Source organism: Pavona decussata, unplaced genomic scaffold (assembly GCF_977016875.1).
Source record: "Pavona decussata unplaced genomic scaffold, jaPavDecu1.1 SCAFFOLD_207, whole genome shotgun sequence".
In the NCBI taxonomy this organism is placed as follows: Eukaryota; Metazoa; Cnidaria; class Anthozoa; order Scleractinia; family Agariciidae; genus Pavona; species Pavona decussata.
Window position 1 is genome coordinate 2412501 of NW_028145612.1, and position 17174 is coordinate 2429674.

The 17174-nt window shown below is 37.0% G+C and overlaps 1 protein-coding gene and 1 pseudogene across 6 annotated transcripts in view; both read left to right on the forward strand.

The window, feature by feature from the left end:
• The window catches only part of LOC146460882 (tRNA-dihydrouridine(20) synthase [NAD(P)+]-like), a 19195-nt gene extending 12570 nt beyond the window's left edge, over positions 1-6625 (forward strand). For 3 of the 5 annotated variants that reach the window (XM_085087653.1, XM_085087655.1, XM_085087654.1), the window contains 8 exons: positions 301-352; positions 1137-1258; positions 1870-1948; positions 2363-2433; positions 3498-3551; positions 5166-5199; positions 5308-5381; positions 6308-6625. In XM_085087653.1, coding sequence (XP_084943779.1) covers positions 301-352; positions 1137-1258; positions 1870-1948; positions 2363-2433; positions 3498-3551; positions 5166-5199; positions 5308-5381; positions 6308-6404 — 583 coding nt within the window. In that variant the 3' untranslated portion in view covers positions 6405-6625. The remainder of the gene's footprint in view (positions 1-300; positions 353-1136; positions 1259-1869; positions 1949-2362; positions 2434-3497; positions 3552-5165; positions 5200-5307; positions 5382-6307) is intronic. The other 2 variants (XM_085087651.1, XM_085087652.1) reach the window with 1 other exon arrangement.
• An 8311-nt stretch (positions 6626-14936) lies between these two features.
• LOC146460884 (coagulation factor V-like) overlaps positions 14937-17174 on the forward strand; it is a 41172-nt pseudogene continuing 38934 nt past the window's right edge. The window contains exon 1 of the transcript XR_014857539.1: positions 14937-15143. The product of XR_014857539.1 is annotated as a coagulation factor V-like (transcript). The remainder of the gene's footprint in view (positions 15144-17174) is intronic.

Here is a 17174-nt window from a genome sequence, read left to right on the forward strand (position 1 = left end):
ACTTAAAACAACTTTGGTTCAAAGACAAACATATAACTTCTATTTTCACAGAGTTTCTTGCTTTTACAGAAATTCGTTTATGTCACTCGACAGAACATTGAAAATTAGCGTGTTACAACCCTGAACTTCAAATTCAAGCCTGAATTTTTTTTCAGGCTTTTTTTCGCAACTGCTTAAGTTGCGTACTAACTGCGAGGATCTTTCTTCTATTTGATCATTCTATTATGTTACTTTTAGATGTATTTTAATTTTAAGTTTCATTTGACGAACGAATAATTCTTATTCCCTTTGTCTCCACAGAAAAGAGGGCCGGTTACCAGCTTCCCAGGTCATACCAGAGTACATTAAATTGGTATGGTAATTATTCATAGTATCGTTTTCTTTTTCCTTTTTTCTCTGATCCTTTTAATCTTTAATTGTCTTTTCGTTTTTCCTTTTATCTAAAAATGTATGTCCGCTCTCATACTTCAAAGCTACTCAACTAGTTTATCTCCTTGACTTGATGAGCCCAAACAAATTGTTTTATATATTATAATAAATCAGGTGCACGGCCAAAGCCACGAGAAACTGTTCAGCAACAATGGTTTCTTATTTATCAAACATTGCCCACAACAGTTATCTTCCACAGTGGCACCCCTATGTCAATCGCAAGTTTAGGATAGGATAGGATAACTTTATTTATACACGGTTTTTCCATCAGCTACTTAGATTATCATTATCGACTAACTATCTATCTACCTAACTAGGATTATAAAAGTTAAAAATAATAAACAATAAACAATAATTCTGCTTTTCTTGGAGGCCGTGTTTGAAAATCTTACCTATAACTGTGGCGTTTCTATTAAGTCATAAAATCATTCTAGGAAGTTGCTTGCCGTAATTCTATTGGCAAACTGTTCCACAACTGAGCTCCACTGTATGAGAAACGTTTCTTTAAATGATCAGTGCTCGGTTGTGGAAGAGTTAGCGTATTTTTAGTATTCCTTAAATGATAAGAATTCAAGTTATCGCGAAAAACAAAGCTTGATCTTAAATATTCTGGTGTCATCCCATTTAACGTTTTATACATCATAATTGATTTCTTATCCAAACTTTAGCAATAGCTGCTGTTGTTGTTTTTGTTTGGTTGGTTTTAGGCAGTAGACTTTGACAATAATGTCGGAAATACGAAGTACTGCATTCAAGGATTGTTGCATGAAGACACTACATCGGCGGAAGCTAAACTGATCCAACACACCAGTAACTTGCGACAAATTTGGTGAGTACTATAAAAGATTGCGAACGTTTAACCTTTAGTACACTACTCTGCTAATATCCAAGCTCAATAGGGTAGATTAAAAAAAGAGTTTGAAGTTTGAAGTTTGAAGTTTATTTGCCTTTTTTTCTAATATATTTACAATTAATTGAGTGGTTAATGTATGGCGAGGTGACCTCTAGAAACCACCAGGCTTATAGTTGAGGCTACCTCGTACCTAAAAATTATATGCTTATATAGTTTGTGCAACAAGTGTGCAGCTTTGCCAATTCAGTGTGTTTCAAGGTGTCAAGACAGAACTTCAGTGCGGTTCAGTTTATACAAGCTATAGATATGCGAGACTGACGCCGGAAAGCAGTTGAAAACCAGAGTTGTGTAGTGCAGGAGAAGGGATTTAGTTAGCCTGTTCCAGGTGTTCAGATTTGCAGAGGGCGAGAAAAAGATTAAGCACGAGGAAAAATATTACGAGGAAAAAAAATGCCGCACTCTTCGTTGAAGTATGCATCGGCCAGAGTTGAAGCGGTAAAGGGAGCCCAATACCGCTAGTGTAGGTACAAGCTTACGCTGGAATGTGCAAATGGCTGTTAAAAGTCTGTGGTTTCCTTCTATTTCAGTAAAATTTGGAATCTTGTCCCTTACTATGAGACGGCTATTCAGAGAAGGAAAGCGTTAGAGAAATCTTTGCAAAGTGAGGTAAGAGGTGGAGAGAACATCGCCTTTGTAGAAGTAGAACTTTCTTCTTCAACATAGACGTTGCTTCATACTACAGAAACTGGGTTAACCTTCGCCCGGCTGTGTGGGGTGTCTAGATCCAATGTCAATTTTAGCTTTTTATTTAGCTTTTGTCGAAATTCAGAAAGGAAGTAATAATAATGTCATGTACATTATTATTATTATTATTATTATTATTATTATTATTATTATTATTATTATTATTATTATTATTATTATTATTATTATTTTGATCAATAATGATTTCTTGACACATAAGCAAGCGAAGTTAATAGCCGACGTTTCGGCGTCATCGTGACACCATTCTCAAGGCAAAGTGGATAAATTAATGCGAAGATTTGATTATTATTATTAATTTTTTTTTTTTTTTTTTAGAGTGAAACTAAGAAAAGGAAGTTGTCTGACGAAACAAGCGAAATTACTGAAATGAAAGTCAAGTACGACAGGTAGAATATCATACGTGTTGTTTTCGAGCAAAAGTCGTTCACACTATGTGCTGTACATTTAAATATTTAGGTCTATATTGCCTCAACGAACGCAGCTAATCCTAGAATAATCCATCTTGGTTTCTTTATTTAGGGAGTGTTTACAGCGTTTCAGTGCGAGATGGAAACTTTATATTGCTTTCACATGAACCTTTTTGACGGCGGTATGTTTCTGGAACAAACTGAGTAGTCAACGGTGAAAGGAATATGAAACGAAATCCCCACTGCTTTAAAACAGTAAGAAGTCGGCATGAATTTTCGTACCGTATTAGTGATGTTATGTCTCGTCTGGTATGAGATTGTGAACTGAGTGTCAACCAGGACCAACTCGAAAACCTTAAAAGTTAATGCGATTGCATAAGATAGCTTTATACAAACCAAACCAGGAGGGTCAAAGGAATGCATTGTGCGTGCCAACCGAAGAGAAATGTTTGATTTACCATCTGATTGACCGGTACGTTGGCTAAGATAGTTGGCTTTTAAAGTCTTTTATAACGAATTACGATCACGAATAACGCCTTGCAAAATCCGATAAGAGTACGAGACTACTTAGGGGTGGAGATTCCAGTAGATTAAGTGATGGTGAGGTGGACTACCTCAACTCCCAATTTCTGGATACGCGTTGGCTCCTTTCAGAGATTGTTTTCTTGAAGGCAAAGCTCACGCGGAGAAATGGAGACTGAACTAGAGACTGTGTCTAGCCTCTTTACTAAAAGAATGAATGAAATCGCTGATACCATTGATGCATCAGAGAATTAACTCTTCAGTGTGTTGTAGTGCTAAGTGAACCCGTGAATTTCCCTCTAAGCGTTGGCCCTAGTAAGGAAATAGGGGGTAATCTTTACCTTGTGCAGTCTACTATTTTCTCATTTAAGTGTTAAAACGCTCAGTGAGAAATTCATGAATTCACTTAGCACTACAACATACACTGAAGAGTTAATTCTCTGATCCGTCATTGCGTCATTAGTCCTAGCGGGGCAACATTTATTGGATTGCTGATATTGTTTGGTTTTATTTATCTGCAGAAGAGATTACGCCCATGGTGTCACGCCTAAAGCACTTCTTCTGGAATGGACACGGTGAATATCTGATTTGAATTCTTGTTGCTAGTGTCTGATTTATACTGTTACTGCGGGGCGTTCTTTTGTGGCCGTTGTTGTTGTTGTTGTTTTGTGTGCCCTTCGTTTTGCTTTTCTAATTCCTTAGAAAACTAGGACATTGTAGGGTATACTGTATCTAGATTGACAAAAACGTTTTTCGTCAAATTCCTGTTCCACTGGATACCGATTCGGTAATTTCCAGAAAACTTTTGACAAATGGTAGATTCCTCGGATCACAGGAAGCCCAAGCTCACTTTAGGAGAGAGCGGGGAATAACTAATTGCGTGGCCTTTGAGTGCAAGCAGTATTGAGTTGCAGGTGGTCGTTAAGAATTTGAGCGTGTTACAAGACTTTATATGGGGAATAAAATATCGTAGATCCCGAACGTCAAACAAAGCCATATTTTAACAAGAATAAAACTCACTAATCTCTAGTGAATTATACAACACAATGCAATACAATATTTATTTTGCCACAAACAACAATAACAGATGGAAAAAAAATGATGAAAATTGACGAAAGAAAATAAATGGCGAGGAAACCTGAAAGAAACCACGAGGCTTATAAAGTCAGGCTTCCTCACTTTTAAAAAATAGCTATCTTATATTAGAATTACAATATGGACTTATGATAATTAACTTTGACCGCGCACACGTGCACACACACACACGCACACACATATTAAGTAAGTTAGTTGAGAAATACAGCCTTACAGAAGTTAATACCTAGAGAGAAGAAAATCTTTAAGCTTTCTTTTAAAAGAAGCGGTGGAGGGAGAACTAGTTATGTCAGAATTTAGCGAATTATAAAAGTTTGGACCTTGAAAGTAAATTGAAAACTTCCTCGTGTTCGTTCTGCACAGTGGCAAGCGGAAGGACTGAGCATTCCTAGTATTATAATTATGGATTTGACTATTCAGTAAAAAAAAGTTATTGAATTTGGAAGGGAGTGTAGAGTTCTTGAATGAAAACATAAAAGTACCTATTGAAACGAATGGATATCGTGAAATTTTAAGAGTTTTAAGTTCCTTAAAAATAGGGCCAGTATGGGCAATGTATGTAGAATTGCTTACTATTCTTAACGCACGTTTCTGTAAGGTTACAATTCTCTGAAGGTTTGACTTATAGGTACCAGCCCAAGCTAAATTGCAATAATATAAATATGGAACGATCATAGAATTGGGATTTTTCACCGTTAAGGGGTTTCTTTGAGAACACTGTTATAAGACGAAGTGTTACAGTGTATCAAAGGTAGCTTGAATTGGTGGAATAACTCCAAGCCAAATAAGGCATCACCAGAGATGAGTTCGTCTTGTTTATTTAATCGAATAAATGTTGAAATATCGCTTTATCTTACGTTCGAAATCTATGATATTTTATTCCCTTAAAAGTCTTAAATGTGAAACGCTCATTTAAATTCCCCCGCCTGTAACTCAATACCGCGCTTGCACTGAAATTTCGCCTTCCAACATACAAATTACTATTCCTCTGTCTTTGGTTCTTGTAACATGAGCTTGGGTTGCCTATGCTTGAATCAACTCAATGTGGCATTTGTTGAGCTATCTAATAGTTCTATTTCTTCGCTCTTTTTTAGGAGAAATAGCATCAAACAGCCAACATATGAAATAGTAAGTTTGAGTTCAACAGGTATTGCACTGCTTCCTACCGTAAAGTAATAGCGCTCTTACTTTTTGATAAGTAAACTTCCTTAAAACGTTTAATTTTCTTGTCGAAAGGTTGAAAGAAAAGAAGACAGATGGTATAAAAGTATTGTACACGTGGATGAAAAGAAATATTCGTCAACCGAATGGTATGTAAACCTTCCTCTGCCCTCCAATAAAGTGATCAATTTTGTATTAACCCTCTCACTCCCCAGAGTGCCATATGGCACAAGAAGTCATTACGTGCTCAATATTGGGTCAATTTGTATCAAATTTGGACACCAAACAGATCTTGGAGAGATCTGCACAATGGTAGCATAAAATTGTACCCCCTCCTACATAAGGTATGATTAACCACCCCTCCAATTTTTTGTAACTTTTTTCTCTTACGCTTTTAAGACCAAGTCACCATTTGACAAGAAACTGTGTATTGAGATCTGCAAATTAATTTATAGTTTAGGGGTATACCCAGTGTATACGAGAAGTGAGATGTATTTTAAGGTTTTTATTTTCTCGGTTTAAACACTTTTCATTCTTTTCTGTTACTTCCTTTGCCTTAGCTGGAATGGTTTGTACAATGCCCTAGATAAAATCGTTTAATTGGTGAATTACAGTTGGTGTAGGGGTTCGCAGTTGCCGTTTTACAAAAATACGACATTTCCCACGGGAGTGAAAGGGTTAAGACACTTAGCTTTTTCGGTGTGACTGCATAACCTGCGTGTTGCGTGTGCTTGCATCTTCAATAAATTTGGGAAGTGGAGTAGATAGCAATGGGTAAGGAGTAACTTTGCCCCACCAATTCACTGATATCACCAATTTATAGCCAATCCTTATGTCCTGCACTAGAAGCTGAAATGTCAATCTTGGGATCCTTTGGTAAAAAAAAAGGCCCTTACAAACCCACTTATGAGACTTATAAGGTCTTATCCGCCTTCGGAAGTCATTTCCTGGAATAAACCTTGATTTGTATCTTACCTTGATTTTTATCTTGATGTAGAAGCTATTATTATTATTATGATGATGATGATGATGATGATGATGATGATTATCATTGTTTTTTACGTTATCGTTACAGGGTTTGCAGCAAAAAGTCTGCCCATCAAGCGGCTGCTATGGTCTGTTTACAAACACTGGGGATACAGAACGAACAATCGAATGAAGAAACCACGTGACACCAATTCTCCATTGATCCTGCGGCGTAATTTTGCAAGAAACCCACGCTCTCATTTAAAGCGTACGATCTATGAAAATAAAACTTTTTAAACCGAGTTTCATAGCTTTTTGCGAGTATTTATCATCTGTTTAATCCATCTAGACTAGAAATAATCTACATTACAACTGCCCCCGCTACTTAAGACTTATGAGTAATCTGTTATAAATCACTCATCTGCGATCTGATGTGTGAAGAATTCTTTCTTTTTTTTTTTCGGAAAATGATGTGGTTGCATCTAGCATCTTTACAGCCGAGAAGATTGGACATTCATACTGTAATTATCAGGGCATTCTTTGAAATCAAATAAAATCTGGAAAGTAATTAGCGCGCAAAAAGACAAAGATTACACCACAGTACGACAGACTTGCAATGTATCCTTGTCAGTTGTTTTGCAGTCAGCTTGAAAAAATAACACTAACCTGGTGAGGAATGTTTATGATACTCAATTTTCTTATAAGATACGTCGTTGCTTACTGAGCCGAGAATTTAAAAAATTGTGCATAAGTTTTATTATGTCGTCACGCTAGTTTTAAAATGTCGTCACATACATGCACACATACATATACACATACATGAACTTTATTTTCACTCGAAATTGAGAGGAGCTGATAGCTAGTGTCTTCGATCAAAATTAAAACAAATGCATACAGCTTTTTCAATTAATGTTGTCGGATCAAAGCTTAAAGCTTAAAGACATCTTCAAAGAGGCTGCCACCTCATCCATTTGATATCCTAACATTTCTTTCATCCAAATAGCTCCCCATCGTATATCTTCACTGGACGGACGAGGTATAGCTGATTTTGATGAATTTATTCATAAAAAATCCACAGAATCTTGAGGTCTTGTCTTATAGCCTTATACTTTGATCCGACAACGTTGATTGAAATAGCTGTATACAAAACGAAGCAAAAAAGGAAAATAATTAAAATGTGAACTAGAATGCGAGAGATTTCGTAATAGTCTAAACTATAAGGATTAGCATGTTAAAATTTACAATCTCCCTCTTAAATCTGTTCATTTCCGCACAAGTGTCTGGGAGGGAATTGCACAGTCTTGCAGATAGATATCTAAGAGTTCAACCAATGGGTTGCAGTCTTAGCTAGGTTTAGGCAGGGCGGGAATGTTGCGGCCCCGAAGGTTGTAGTTAACAGAGCGGAGGCTAAACATTTCCTGCATGTAGTTCGGATACTCTGATAGACATAGGCTCTTATAAAGTAAAAGTATCGTAGCCTGAAGACGACTACCACTCAACGAAGTAAGGTTGGCCTTTTCAAACAACTGTTTGTATAAATAAGAGCTGTAATCCTTTAAAATAAATTAAGGTTTTATGTGATGTTAAGGTCTCCAAGATACCTCTTGAGGAGTGCATTGACCTAACGGATAAATAGATTTACCGAAGTAAACTCGACCTCAAGTAAGTAATATCAGTTATTTTTCAGTAGCTTTACCCCCAGAGCCACGTTTATGATCACATCGATGGAGTTCCAAAAGGTGGCCCCTTAAAAAAAAAAAAAAAAAGCAAAGATGAAACGCCATCTTTGCCTTTGAATTATCTTAAAAATTGGACAGAAAAGGACACAAAAAATGTTACATAGACTAGAAGACAATCCGCAGTGATTTTTTAAAGCTGTAACAGACCTTCTCTCCGCAGGTGTTTTTAAGTCTATATGCATACATCTTACTTTGACGTCTTAATCGCCCTAATTTAACTACGAAAACCTTTTAAAGTGACAGCGCTTTGTCACAAAATGACAGGGAAAAGGTATAGGTCCTATGTAGAGACCCTTAAAATAACTTCTACGGGTCTAAAATATATGAGACTCGTGTGTCATTGGTACGAAAAACTCGGGATTCTTAAGGGTCAATGTCTGTAAATAACGAGAATCCGGCTACAGTAGTGAACTTATAACTTTCTTCATATTTTGCCCAAAACGTCTATAGTGAGTTATTTTGTAAAATACTATTCAAAGGTCCTAAAGCGCATTAGTTTTATCGAAATCTAAGAAACTTCGATAAACGCCATTTTGGCTTTCCGGCAGCGTCCAAAATAGAATAAAATTATGCATTTTCTTTTATCTTGTTCAGAACAACGCGATAACATCTATCAATGTACTTTTACATAGGGAGACGCGAGGGCGAAAGGGGTCCCACCATTCCGTTCCCATTGGTGGAGATGCTCCCGAAGGAATAAGTGGCCGCGCCGTGTTGATTGGGCGCGAAAGCTGTCAGTCCAATGAAATACGAGATCGTTAGCGAACTAGTAGACGGCGAAAAGATGGCGTAAAGATGATGTGAAGTGTTTATGTTGATTAAAGGGAAACATTGGTCTAGAAAAATTTTACCTTAAATGAAACTCCATGTTCCCAGGATTTTAAAGTGGTATTCGTTTGGTTAAGCACCTTCCTCAAATTGATTTAGAGGTCTTTGAAAGCACGCAGATTTGCCGCGTTCGAGAGCAGACGGCCGCCATCTTGAAAGTCGAAAATGATGTCGCGGCTATGACGTAGCATCAGACAAGACATGTTTCGTAATCTATCCGACCTTTGTTTTATCGGCGAATAATAAGCTAAGATGAAAAGATGATAGTTTCTTGTCAGCCTTGTGGTTGTGGGTAGCTGTTGTGAATGATAATGATAATAAACCTTCATTAGATACTTATCGACAGGGTCGCACAATCACAATTTTAAGTGCTAACCATATGAGACATGCTTATTAAAAGTGAAACTTCAAAATGTTTGTCACTTGCAATAAATAATAATATACACTATTTTAATAACTTCTTTGTTGGTGCTCTTGAATATATTATTGCATAGCTGTAAGGAATATTTCAAATACCTGAAAGCAACTACGCTGCGCTAATCATGAGAAACATCTTTTAAAAGCTTCAGTGTTTGCCTTGGTGTTTGATCCTTGATTAAGTAAAACTTTTTAGTACCATACGTCTCTGGTACTTGGCCCAGCAACAAGTCCTTTTGAGTGAACTAGCCAAGGAAGAACCGTTTACGGTGTAGAGCAAATTTAATCTTCCCTGCGATTTTCCTTGGAATGTATCCCTACAGTAAATCCTTGGAAAGATCCTCTAGCTTTGAACCAGGCCTTCGGGATAGACTGCAGATATGCAGTTACTAAAGTCTTGTTTTGGGGAGACCAATCTACGCAGGTGATCACGTGTTCATTATTGACACCTCTCGACCTATACTTTGCATACTTTTATTTCCTTTGCTGCCAGTTAATAGCCATAATTTCTCCTGTTTTTTTTGTGTGTGTTTTTGTTTTTGTTTTGTTTTTTGTTTTTGCTATGCACATTAGTGATTATAAAATAAACGATGCCCCGATGTCAATAATTAATATTTACTCACCAAAGTGGAGGGGGGTAGTGGGGGATATTTGCAGCTCAGTCAATATCTACCACTAATGCTGAGATGAATAATTGTTTTTAATTGGTACAGGGTGTATATATATAAAATATGTACCAAACGGTAACTTCTCAGCCCCAATTAGTTCAGTTCCTCACTGATAATTTGGTGAACAAAAACTTAGGTGTGAAGCCTAGGAACGAACTGGGAGGTGAATACCAAGTTGTGGCTGCAGTTTGGGCAGCGAATCAGGGTGCACAATAAACACTGGTAGTCTTCTTCGTGATATATACTAATGATGTTTATTGGTATCGTCCAAAGAGTGAAGTCAGGAGAGGGTTGAATAGGGCAGTTCCTTCACATGACATCAATTCCAACTGGAGTGACTTGCATAACATAAAATAGAAAATTCAGAATATGAAAAATGGCATTTTGTAGTGTACACATTTTATTCCCAAAGCCAACAAAACTGTAGACCATTTCATATAATTTATTTATTTCCCTCTTATAACCCCATTCCACCTTCATAAAAAAAGCGTAAAGTTATAAAGCCATTTTTTTTTTTTTGTATTTTTCAGATTCCGGTTTTACAAAACTTTCTCCTATAAATCTGGGCATTAATTCTCAAAGATAAGTCCACTGCTATTGCTTGCATTAACCCTTAAATGTACGAGATAAAGGTTGAGGGGGAAAGAAGTGAATGCCCACGCTTTTGTGGTTTTTTTTTTTTTTTTTTTTCAATTATGAAAATAAAATTCCTAGCTGTTTTATTATATATTAAATAACTGTTAGAATTAAAACATTACATAATATTATATGGTAAGTACGTTTTAACAGCATTTTCAAACATCATCACATGGTCTAACCTGATTTATGTCCTTGTGATCAACCCTTGGAGTACGTGACCTCCGCTCTGATAACTTCAAAATACACCAAAGCCTGGATCTTGGTCAATGCAATTTGGATTCTTTAAGTTCGGAAACACAGTTTTTAAATTACTAGGCCTGTAAACCTAACAGGTGACAATACATGTTACAATTGTATGAATTAATGAAATTGTTAATGGCTGTAGTTGACAGATTTCCAATTGAAAATAAAACCTCTTTATCTTCAATTAATTTCTTGGATGCTATTTTAGGGTCAAAAAGATGATAACCACTGCCTTGCATGTCTAGTATCATAAGCTCCTTTTCAGAGCGCTCGTAGGAAAAATGAACAAGACTTTCTGCTTTCTTCAAGATTTCTGAATCATTGGATTTCAATGCCGCATTGTTGTTTATATACTTGGTAAACTCTCCCTCAATAAATTCTTCGATGGTTACAAATTCTCCCCCTTCCATTTTACCCATATAGATTTTTTTGTACTTTAGGGTTTCCCCATACAACTCCAAAGCACCCTCCTTGGAAAGTTCCTTTTGTAATTTAGCAGCAATATTTTTAGCTAACACGTGCATTTGAACGACTTTTTTCGTATGCTGCTCTAGAGTCTGCTTGATTGCTTCAATATTCTTAACGGCAGCTTGCAGCTTGCTCGTACTTACGAACGTACGTACGGACGGTCGGACGGAAGTGACGTCATAACCAAACCAAATTTCTCGCACTGATGGGTTTACCAAATTCTTTTATCAATGGCGCTCCGCACGCGGAGCTCCGCTATTACCGTAGTCAAATCGCAAAGATGTGATTGGAACCATTTGAGACTACTCCTGATAACAACATAATTATGGCGAATCCTCGGTATAAGAACCCTATGATCGATGGTGTCAAAGGCTTTTTTTTGTTGTTGTTGTTGTTTTTTTTTTTGTTTGTTTGTTTGTTTGTTTTTTAGATCGATGAATATTACACACTATTAACAAGGCCGTTATCGATGTTCACCGACCAACTATTTGTGGCTTCGATCAATGCAGTAAGTGCATGTACTGTGTAGTGATCGGAATCCAGATTGGTAGTGGGTTAGTTAGTTGCTGTCATTAAGATACTTGCAAAGCTGGTCGTATATAATTTTTTCGAAGATTTTTGCGACTGTCGGAATAATAGATATCTAACAATTAGACGGCGAGCTGGAGGTTTCTATCGGCTGATAAATGGCGAGGGGCGAAGCCCCGAGCCAACTATCAAAAGCGATAGAAACCGAGAGCGAGCCGTCTAATTGTTTTAGCATACCTAGGTGATCGAGCTATGAAGCAAAAAAATCTTTTTATTTCATAAATTTTGATATATTTGTGCAATGATGAATGCTAAATCGCGCGCGCTCTGATAGACGGCACCTGTGTAGCCAATCAGATTGCGCGTTACGCGATAGTCGGTCACTGAGGTATGCTAATGGTCGATAGTTGGTTGGCTCGTCCCTTTTTCCTTTCTTGAATATAGGAGACACTCTAACTAATTTCCGCTGAGTTGGAAATATACCAGTGCTAATCGACTTTGTGAATATTTGTGTGGGCAATGGTGCGACTATATTACTACTCATTTTTTAGACGTTTACATGGAATATTATCTAGGCAAGCAGCCTTACCTTCGTTTCATTAATCAACAGTTTGCGAACCACGTCCACCGTTTAAGCTTCAAGGGAAAATGTAATTTTTGTTGGTTCGAGATAGGACTCAGGCTCTGCTTTAAATTACCGATTACTGACCACAGTCATCTCTCTTTATTGCGGACACCCTCGGGACCGCGAGTTAGAGTCCTTTTAAAATAGCGAGAGTCCGTAACAGCGGGAATTTATTTCAGTTAAACGTCTGTACTCTATTATTGATAGGGATTTAGCTGCTGTCCGTATTATCGTGGTGTCCGTAATTAATAACGAGGTGTCCGCAAGGCGAGAGTTGACTAGTTAGGATGCCCTTTCACTGCATGAGCTACAGGAGCTGGGTTCATGTGACAAACATCCTGTATACTGCTGTGATTTGAATGTCTTATACAGGGTAGGTCATCGGATAGCGCGGCTTATGCAGTTGGCACGCAGGCGCTGTTAACATGTTTCGGACAGTATAGAAATTAGCAGCTGGCATAAGTTTACAAAGAATCAAATTTTAATTAAAAACAATGTTTTTAAGAAGCTGAAAGGAAGCATTAAAAGGGGGATGATCCATAACTGGTATTATACTTTAAAGTACTGGCTATTTTATTGTTAATTTTCTGACTAGTTATGATACCGATATGAGATTAATTGTTTAATCTCCCATTTTTCTCATTTACTGTTCAGTTGTATTTAAGGTCGCTGTGCAAGTAATAATTTAAGGCGCGCGACCGGGTAACCTACGATCATTTCCTGCCTCCCTACATCTCATCCCGGGAAAAAAAGCGTGATCGCAGATTAACGACCGGGTGGCTGGGGCAAACGGGCGGTGTTCAGAACAAACGTCCAAAGCATCATTCCCAGTGGTGGAAGGAAAAGCGTTTCGAGTTTTGCGGGCTGAAATTCACGCTCTTCGAAGGCTAGGGTCCGACGAAGACAAGCAATTCGGAGAGTTTCTGCTCTATTATCAACTATGCACTCAATTTTTTTCAAGAAAACATAAACGCGAATCTTGCCGTTTTCCGTATGCATAATTCTTAACCTCTCTATTAAGTTCATTAATTCGTAAAAGAAGTTCTCCCATGCTGTCGTCGTTGACGGCAGATCGGTAGCTATCTTGTTTTTTGGCGAAATGAAAGGCGCGCAGTGCATTGTGGGGTGTAAGGTTGTTGGCAACGTTCAGAGCAGTTGTTGACAACGCATTTCGGTTGTCGATTTTATTTGGATTTGTTGAGCGTGGCTGCGAGGCTTTATCTTGCCAGGGCAAGTTGTTTAACATGATCCCTCGTGTGGGTTTGATTTTGAATAAAAATTCGCTTAATGATTTATTTGCAGTGTCTTGATAATGAATTTATTTTGTTGAACTTGAAGTAATACCTCTTGGGTTTGCATGAAATTTCACTTAAGGTGAGTTAATTTCATTTGTTGAGCTTAGCTCAAATATTTCTAGGCCTAGAGAGCAAATTTGTTGAAGGTGAATTAATTTTTTTAAGCTTGATTAAGAAATATCTTGACCTTGAGTGGAAACTTGTTGAAGGTGACTTAATTTTTTTGAGCTCGGTCGAAAAATCCTTTGACCTTGACAGCAAATTCGTTGAACGTGAAGCCAATTTCGTTTCTTGAATTTTGCACCATTAGGCTTTCTATAGGCAGGGGGCTTATTAAAGAGAGGGTAGCGGCTTAGTTTTAAATAGTGACTTTTGACCTCACAGTTAACTTAGCTTTACTAAAGTGTTTTCTCGCAACCGAACGAAACGTAATATAACATACTTTATTGACTTTCCCCAAGAGGGTTTTAAAAAACAATGAACTAATCTAAAAAATGATAAGGTACAACGTAATAAAAAACAGAATCCAAAAAAATAGAAAAACTACTTTCAAAAACTACTCTTGGATATAGTAAGGCATTAATAATGAGCGATTGGTCGTGCATCACAACGTCATTCTTATAAGTATTGGTGCAGTAATACTTTTGGGACATTTTAGATCACATTTCACTTGCGACATACTGATAAGTGTTTTGAAACACCCCCCTGAGATATTTACAAAACTGAATAATAGACATTCATTATTTATGAATTCATGATTCTTAGTTGAAATTTTGTTAATTTTATTTACGTCCTTTATCGCCTAATTGTTGTTGTAAATAGTTCTATTCTTGATATTTTAACTCGATGTATATTGTACAGATTTTAGTTTCAGATGCATCTTTTCTAGTTTCTTTTTGGTCTCCCCGCCACTTTTTTCACTGTGGCGTAATTTCAATTATTTTTTTGCAATCTCTTCGTGTGGCGAAATATTAATAATAATAAAAATTAAAAAGAAAACCTGCGTATACTTTCTCATGTTTCCCTATCTCAAGTTTAAATTATAAATATCTTTGCGAAGCATAAAATAAATTATTCAAAACAGCAAGTGTCTTGTTTTCCCAATAATGAAAGAGCACCTTCGCAACCAGAGTACCAATTGTTTTTTCTAACGCCTTGTTCTTCTAGAGAGCAATTACTTTTCAACAATATGTGACGCACAAGTCTTTGAAACTTCACCACTGGGATACTAGAATAACAAAACAAAACTAATAATTTCTGAAGGCCTTAAATGGGGGGTTGTTTTACCTCTCAAGCGAGCACTATTTTCCCTAGATTCCCATTTGAGAACGCTATCTCACTATACATGCTACGCGAAGCTGTAATTCAATTAATACACTTCTGCTTTTGATCTTCTGAAATGATAATTAATTGATCTGAAAGTCTTATGAGTTTTTGCAAAGTGGAACAGAAGATGATGCGATTAAAATCTGTGTGGTTTATTACCCTGTTTCTGGTAAGTAAGTCTTGTTTTAATTGCTCAGTGTTGATACACATAGCTATCCGTTCCCTTTATTTTCCTGTTCTATCTACCTTAAACGAGTAGACGCATTTCTCCAATAATTTTTTTGCAAAATAATGCGTAGGTCAAATATAGCATATGTAGCCCAAGGTCCCTGAAAAAACTAATCTCATATCCAACAAGCGCGAATGGAATAATTGTTTTATTAAATTCTCTGCGATTGGATATTGCTGTTGAAGTTTACTGAATTTTTATATATTTTCAAGAAAAAATTTCCTTCAAATTAAAACGACCGGATGTTGAGGCAACCTCCGACCAAAGCGCGCGAAACCTAATGATCACATGACACGCGCAGCGCTTTGCAAACGGAGTTGAATGAAAAATCGAAAACGAAGAAAATCGGACACAGTCGGACATCTAAAATTGAAAAAACGTTTAAATGTATGAATTATAACCTTTCTGAGACTAGCATTCAAGTGCTTTTGAAGTTTTAGCTCATCGAGAAGCGTAATAGTTGTGCACATTTGAGCAAATGTTCTGCTGTGTGGTGCCGAGCGAAGGAAGAGATCAGTGCAAGGACGGTTTTTTTCATGCTGAACTGAATTCCTCGCGGACGATTTAAAACACTTCAAACAAGTGCAAGAGTACGAGGTACAACCTCACTGAGACAAGCATTCAGTGCAAGTTTTTAAACTTCAAGCTTATTTGAGAACTGTAAGTGCTGTGCACATTTGTGCAAATGTTTTGCTGAGTGGTGCCGAGCGACGGAAACGAACATTATGGCCGCCGCTCGTACGGATTTCATAGATGAACTTTTCCTCAAGTCCTCGTAAATGCGTAAAAACATAAAGGCAGGCATAAAGCTCTTCCTAAGAAATTTCTTCGATTGGCTTTAACCTCTTACCGCCAGGATATGCAAGCCATCCTGAAATTTTTAAAGGTAACCGATTGTTATTGTTGTTGTTATGTGATCTAAAAATCTTAAAATCTTGCAATTTTAAAGATTTTAAAGGAAACTTTACCATTAAATAGCGTCATACCAAACTTTGTGGCTTTTATTGTTGTTATATTGAGATGGCATTAGTTGGTATTTCTTTCTTTTCTTTTTTTTTCTACATATTTCCGAAGAAACTTTCGCTTCCCGCCGAAAAAAAATTAGCTTAGCAACACCTGGGGCATTCGTTTTCCATATAAGGTCAAACTACGGTATATGAGCTGATAACCGAGATTTAGTAAACCAATCAGAACGCTAGAAATGCAATATCTGAGGCTGAGAATTTAATAATCAAAAATAACCCCGAAAAATCGCTAAATATTTGGATTTGGTGATATTTGCTTTCTTCCCCTCACGCGAACTCTGACCATATTTGTGTGCCGGTATGTTATAATGACATGACCTCTGAACAAATCATAACTCTAAAACTACGTTATCCTATATGAGTCAGTTTTTAGTAATTGAAGATACCAAGCCCACAGTATGAGATAATAAGCTAAAAGAAATAAAACACCGAACGTGAAGAGTTTCTAAATTTAAAGAACTGTACTTTGCGAAGCGAACACTGCGTAGACCGTTAACCTGTTTGTTTGTATTCTTAAACGCTTTCAGTCCTTAAATATTCCACGCCGCAATGACGATTTATGAAAAAATATAGTGAGTCTCTTGTAAATTAGCATATCCTAGTTAGCATATATTCATGCTCCCTGACACCAAGTTGTAACGAAACCCGGCGTTGGCGTATTCTGCCTGCGGCGACTTTGAACCTGGATTACTTTTTTTTTTAATTTGCCCAAACGACATGAAACTTCAGAACTTTTCCGTAAATTTATCTGGAGAAAAAATGATGTGGTCAGTTAGTGTTCGTTTACTTTGTTGCTACCACGGCAAACAACTTTCGACAGGCAATTTTTTTAAACTCTCTTTTAAAATAGAGAAAATTACTTTTCTTATGGTAATAGTTGTGTTTTTATCTCATGCGAGTGTTCCTTTGTTAGTTTTGATTACTTTTCGCTTAATTTTGGCTCTTT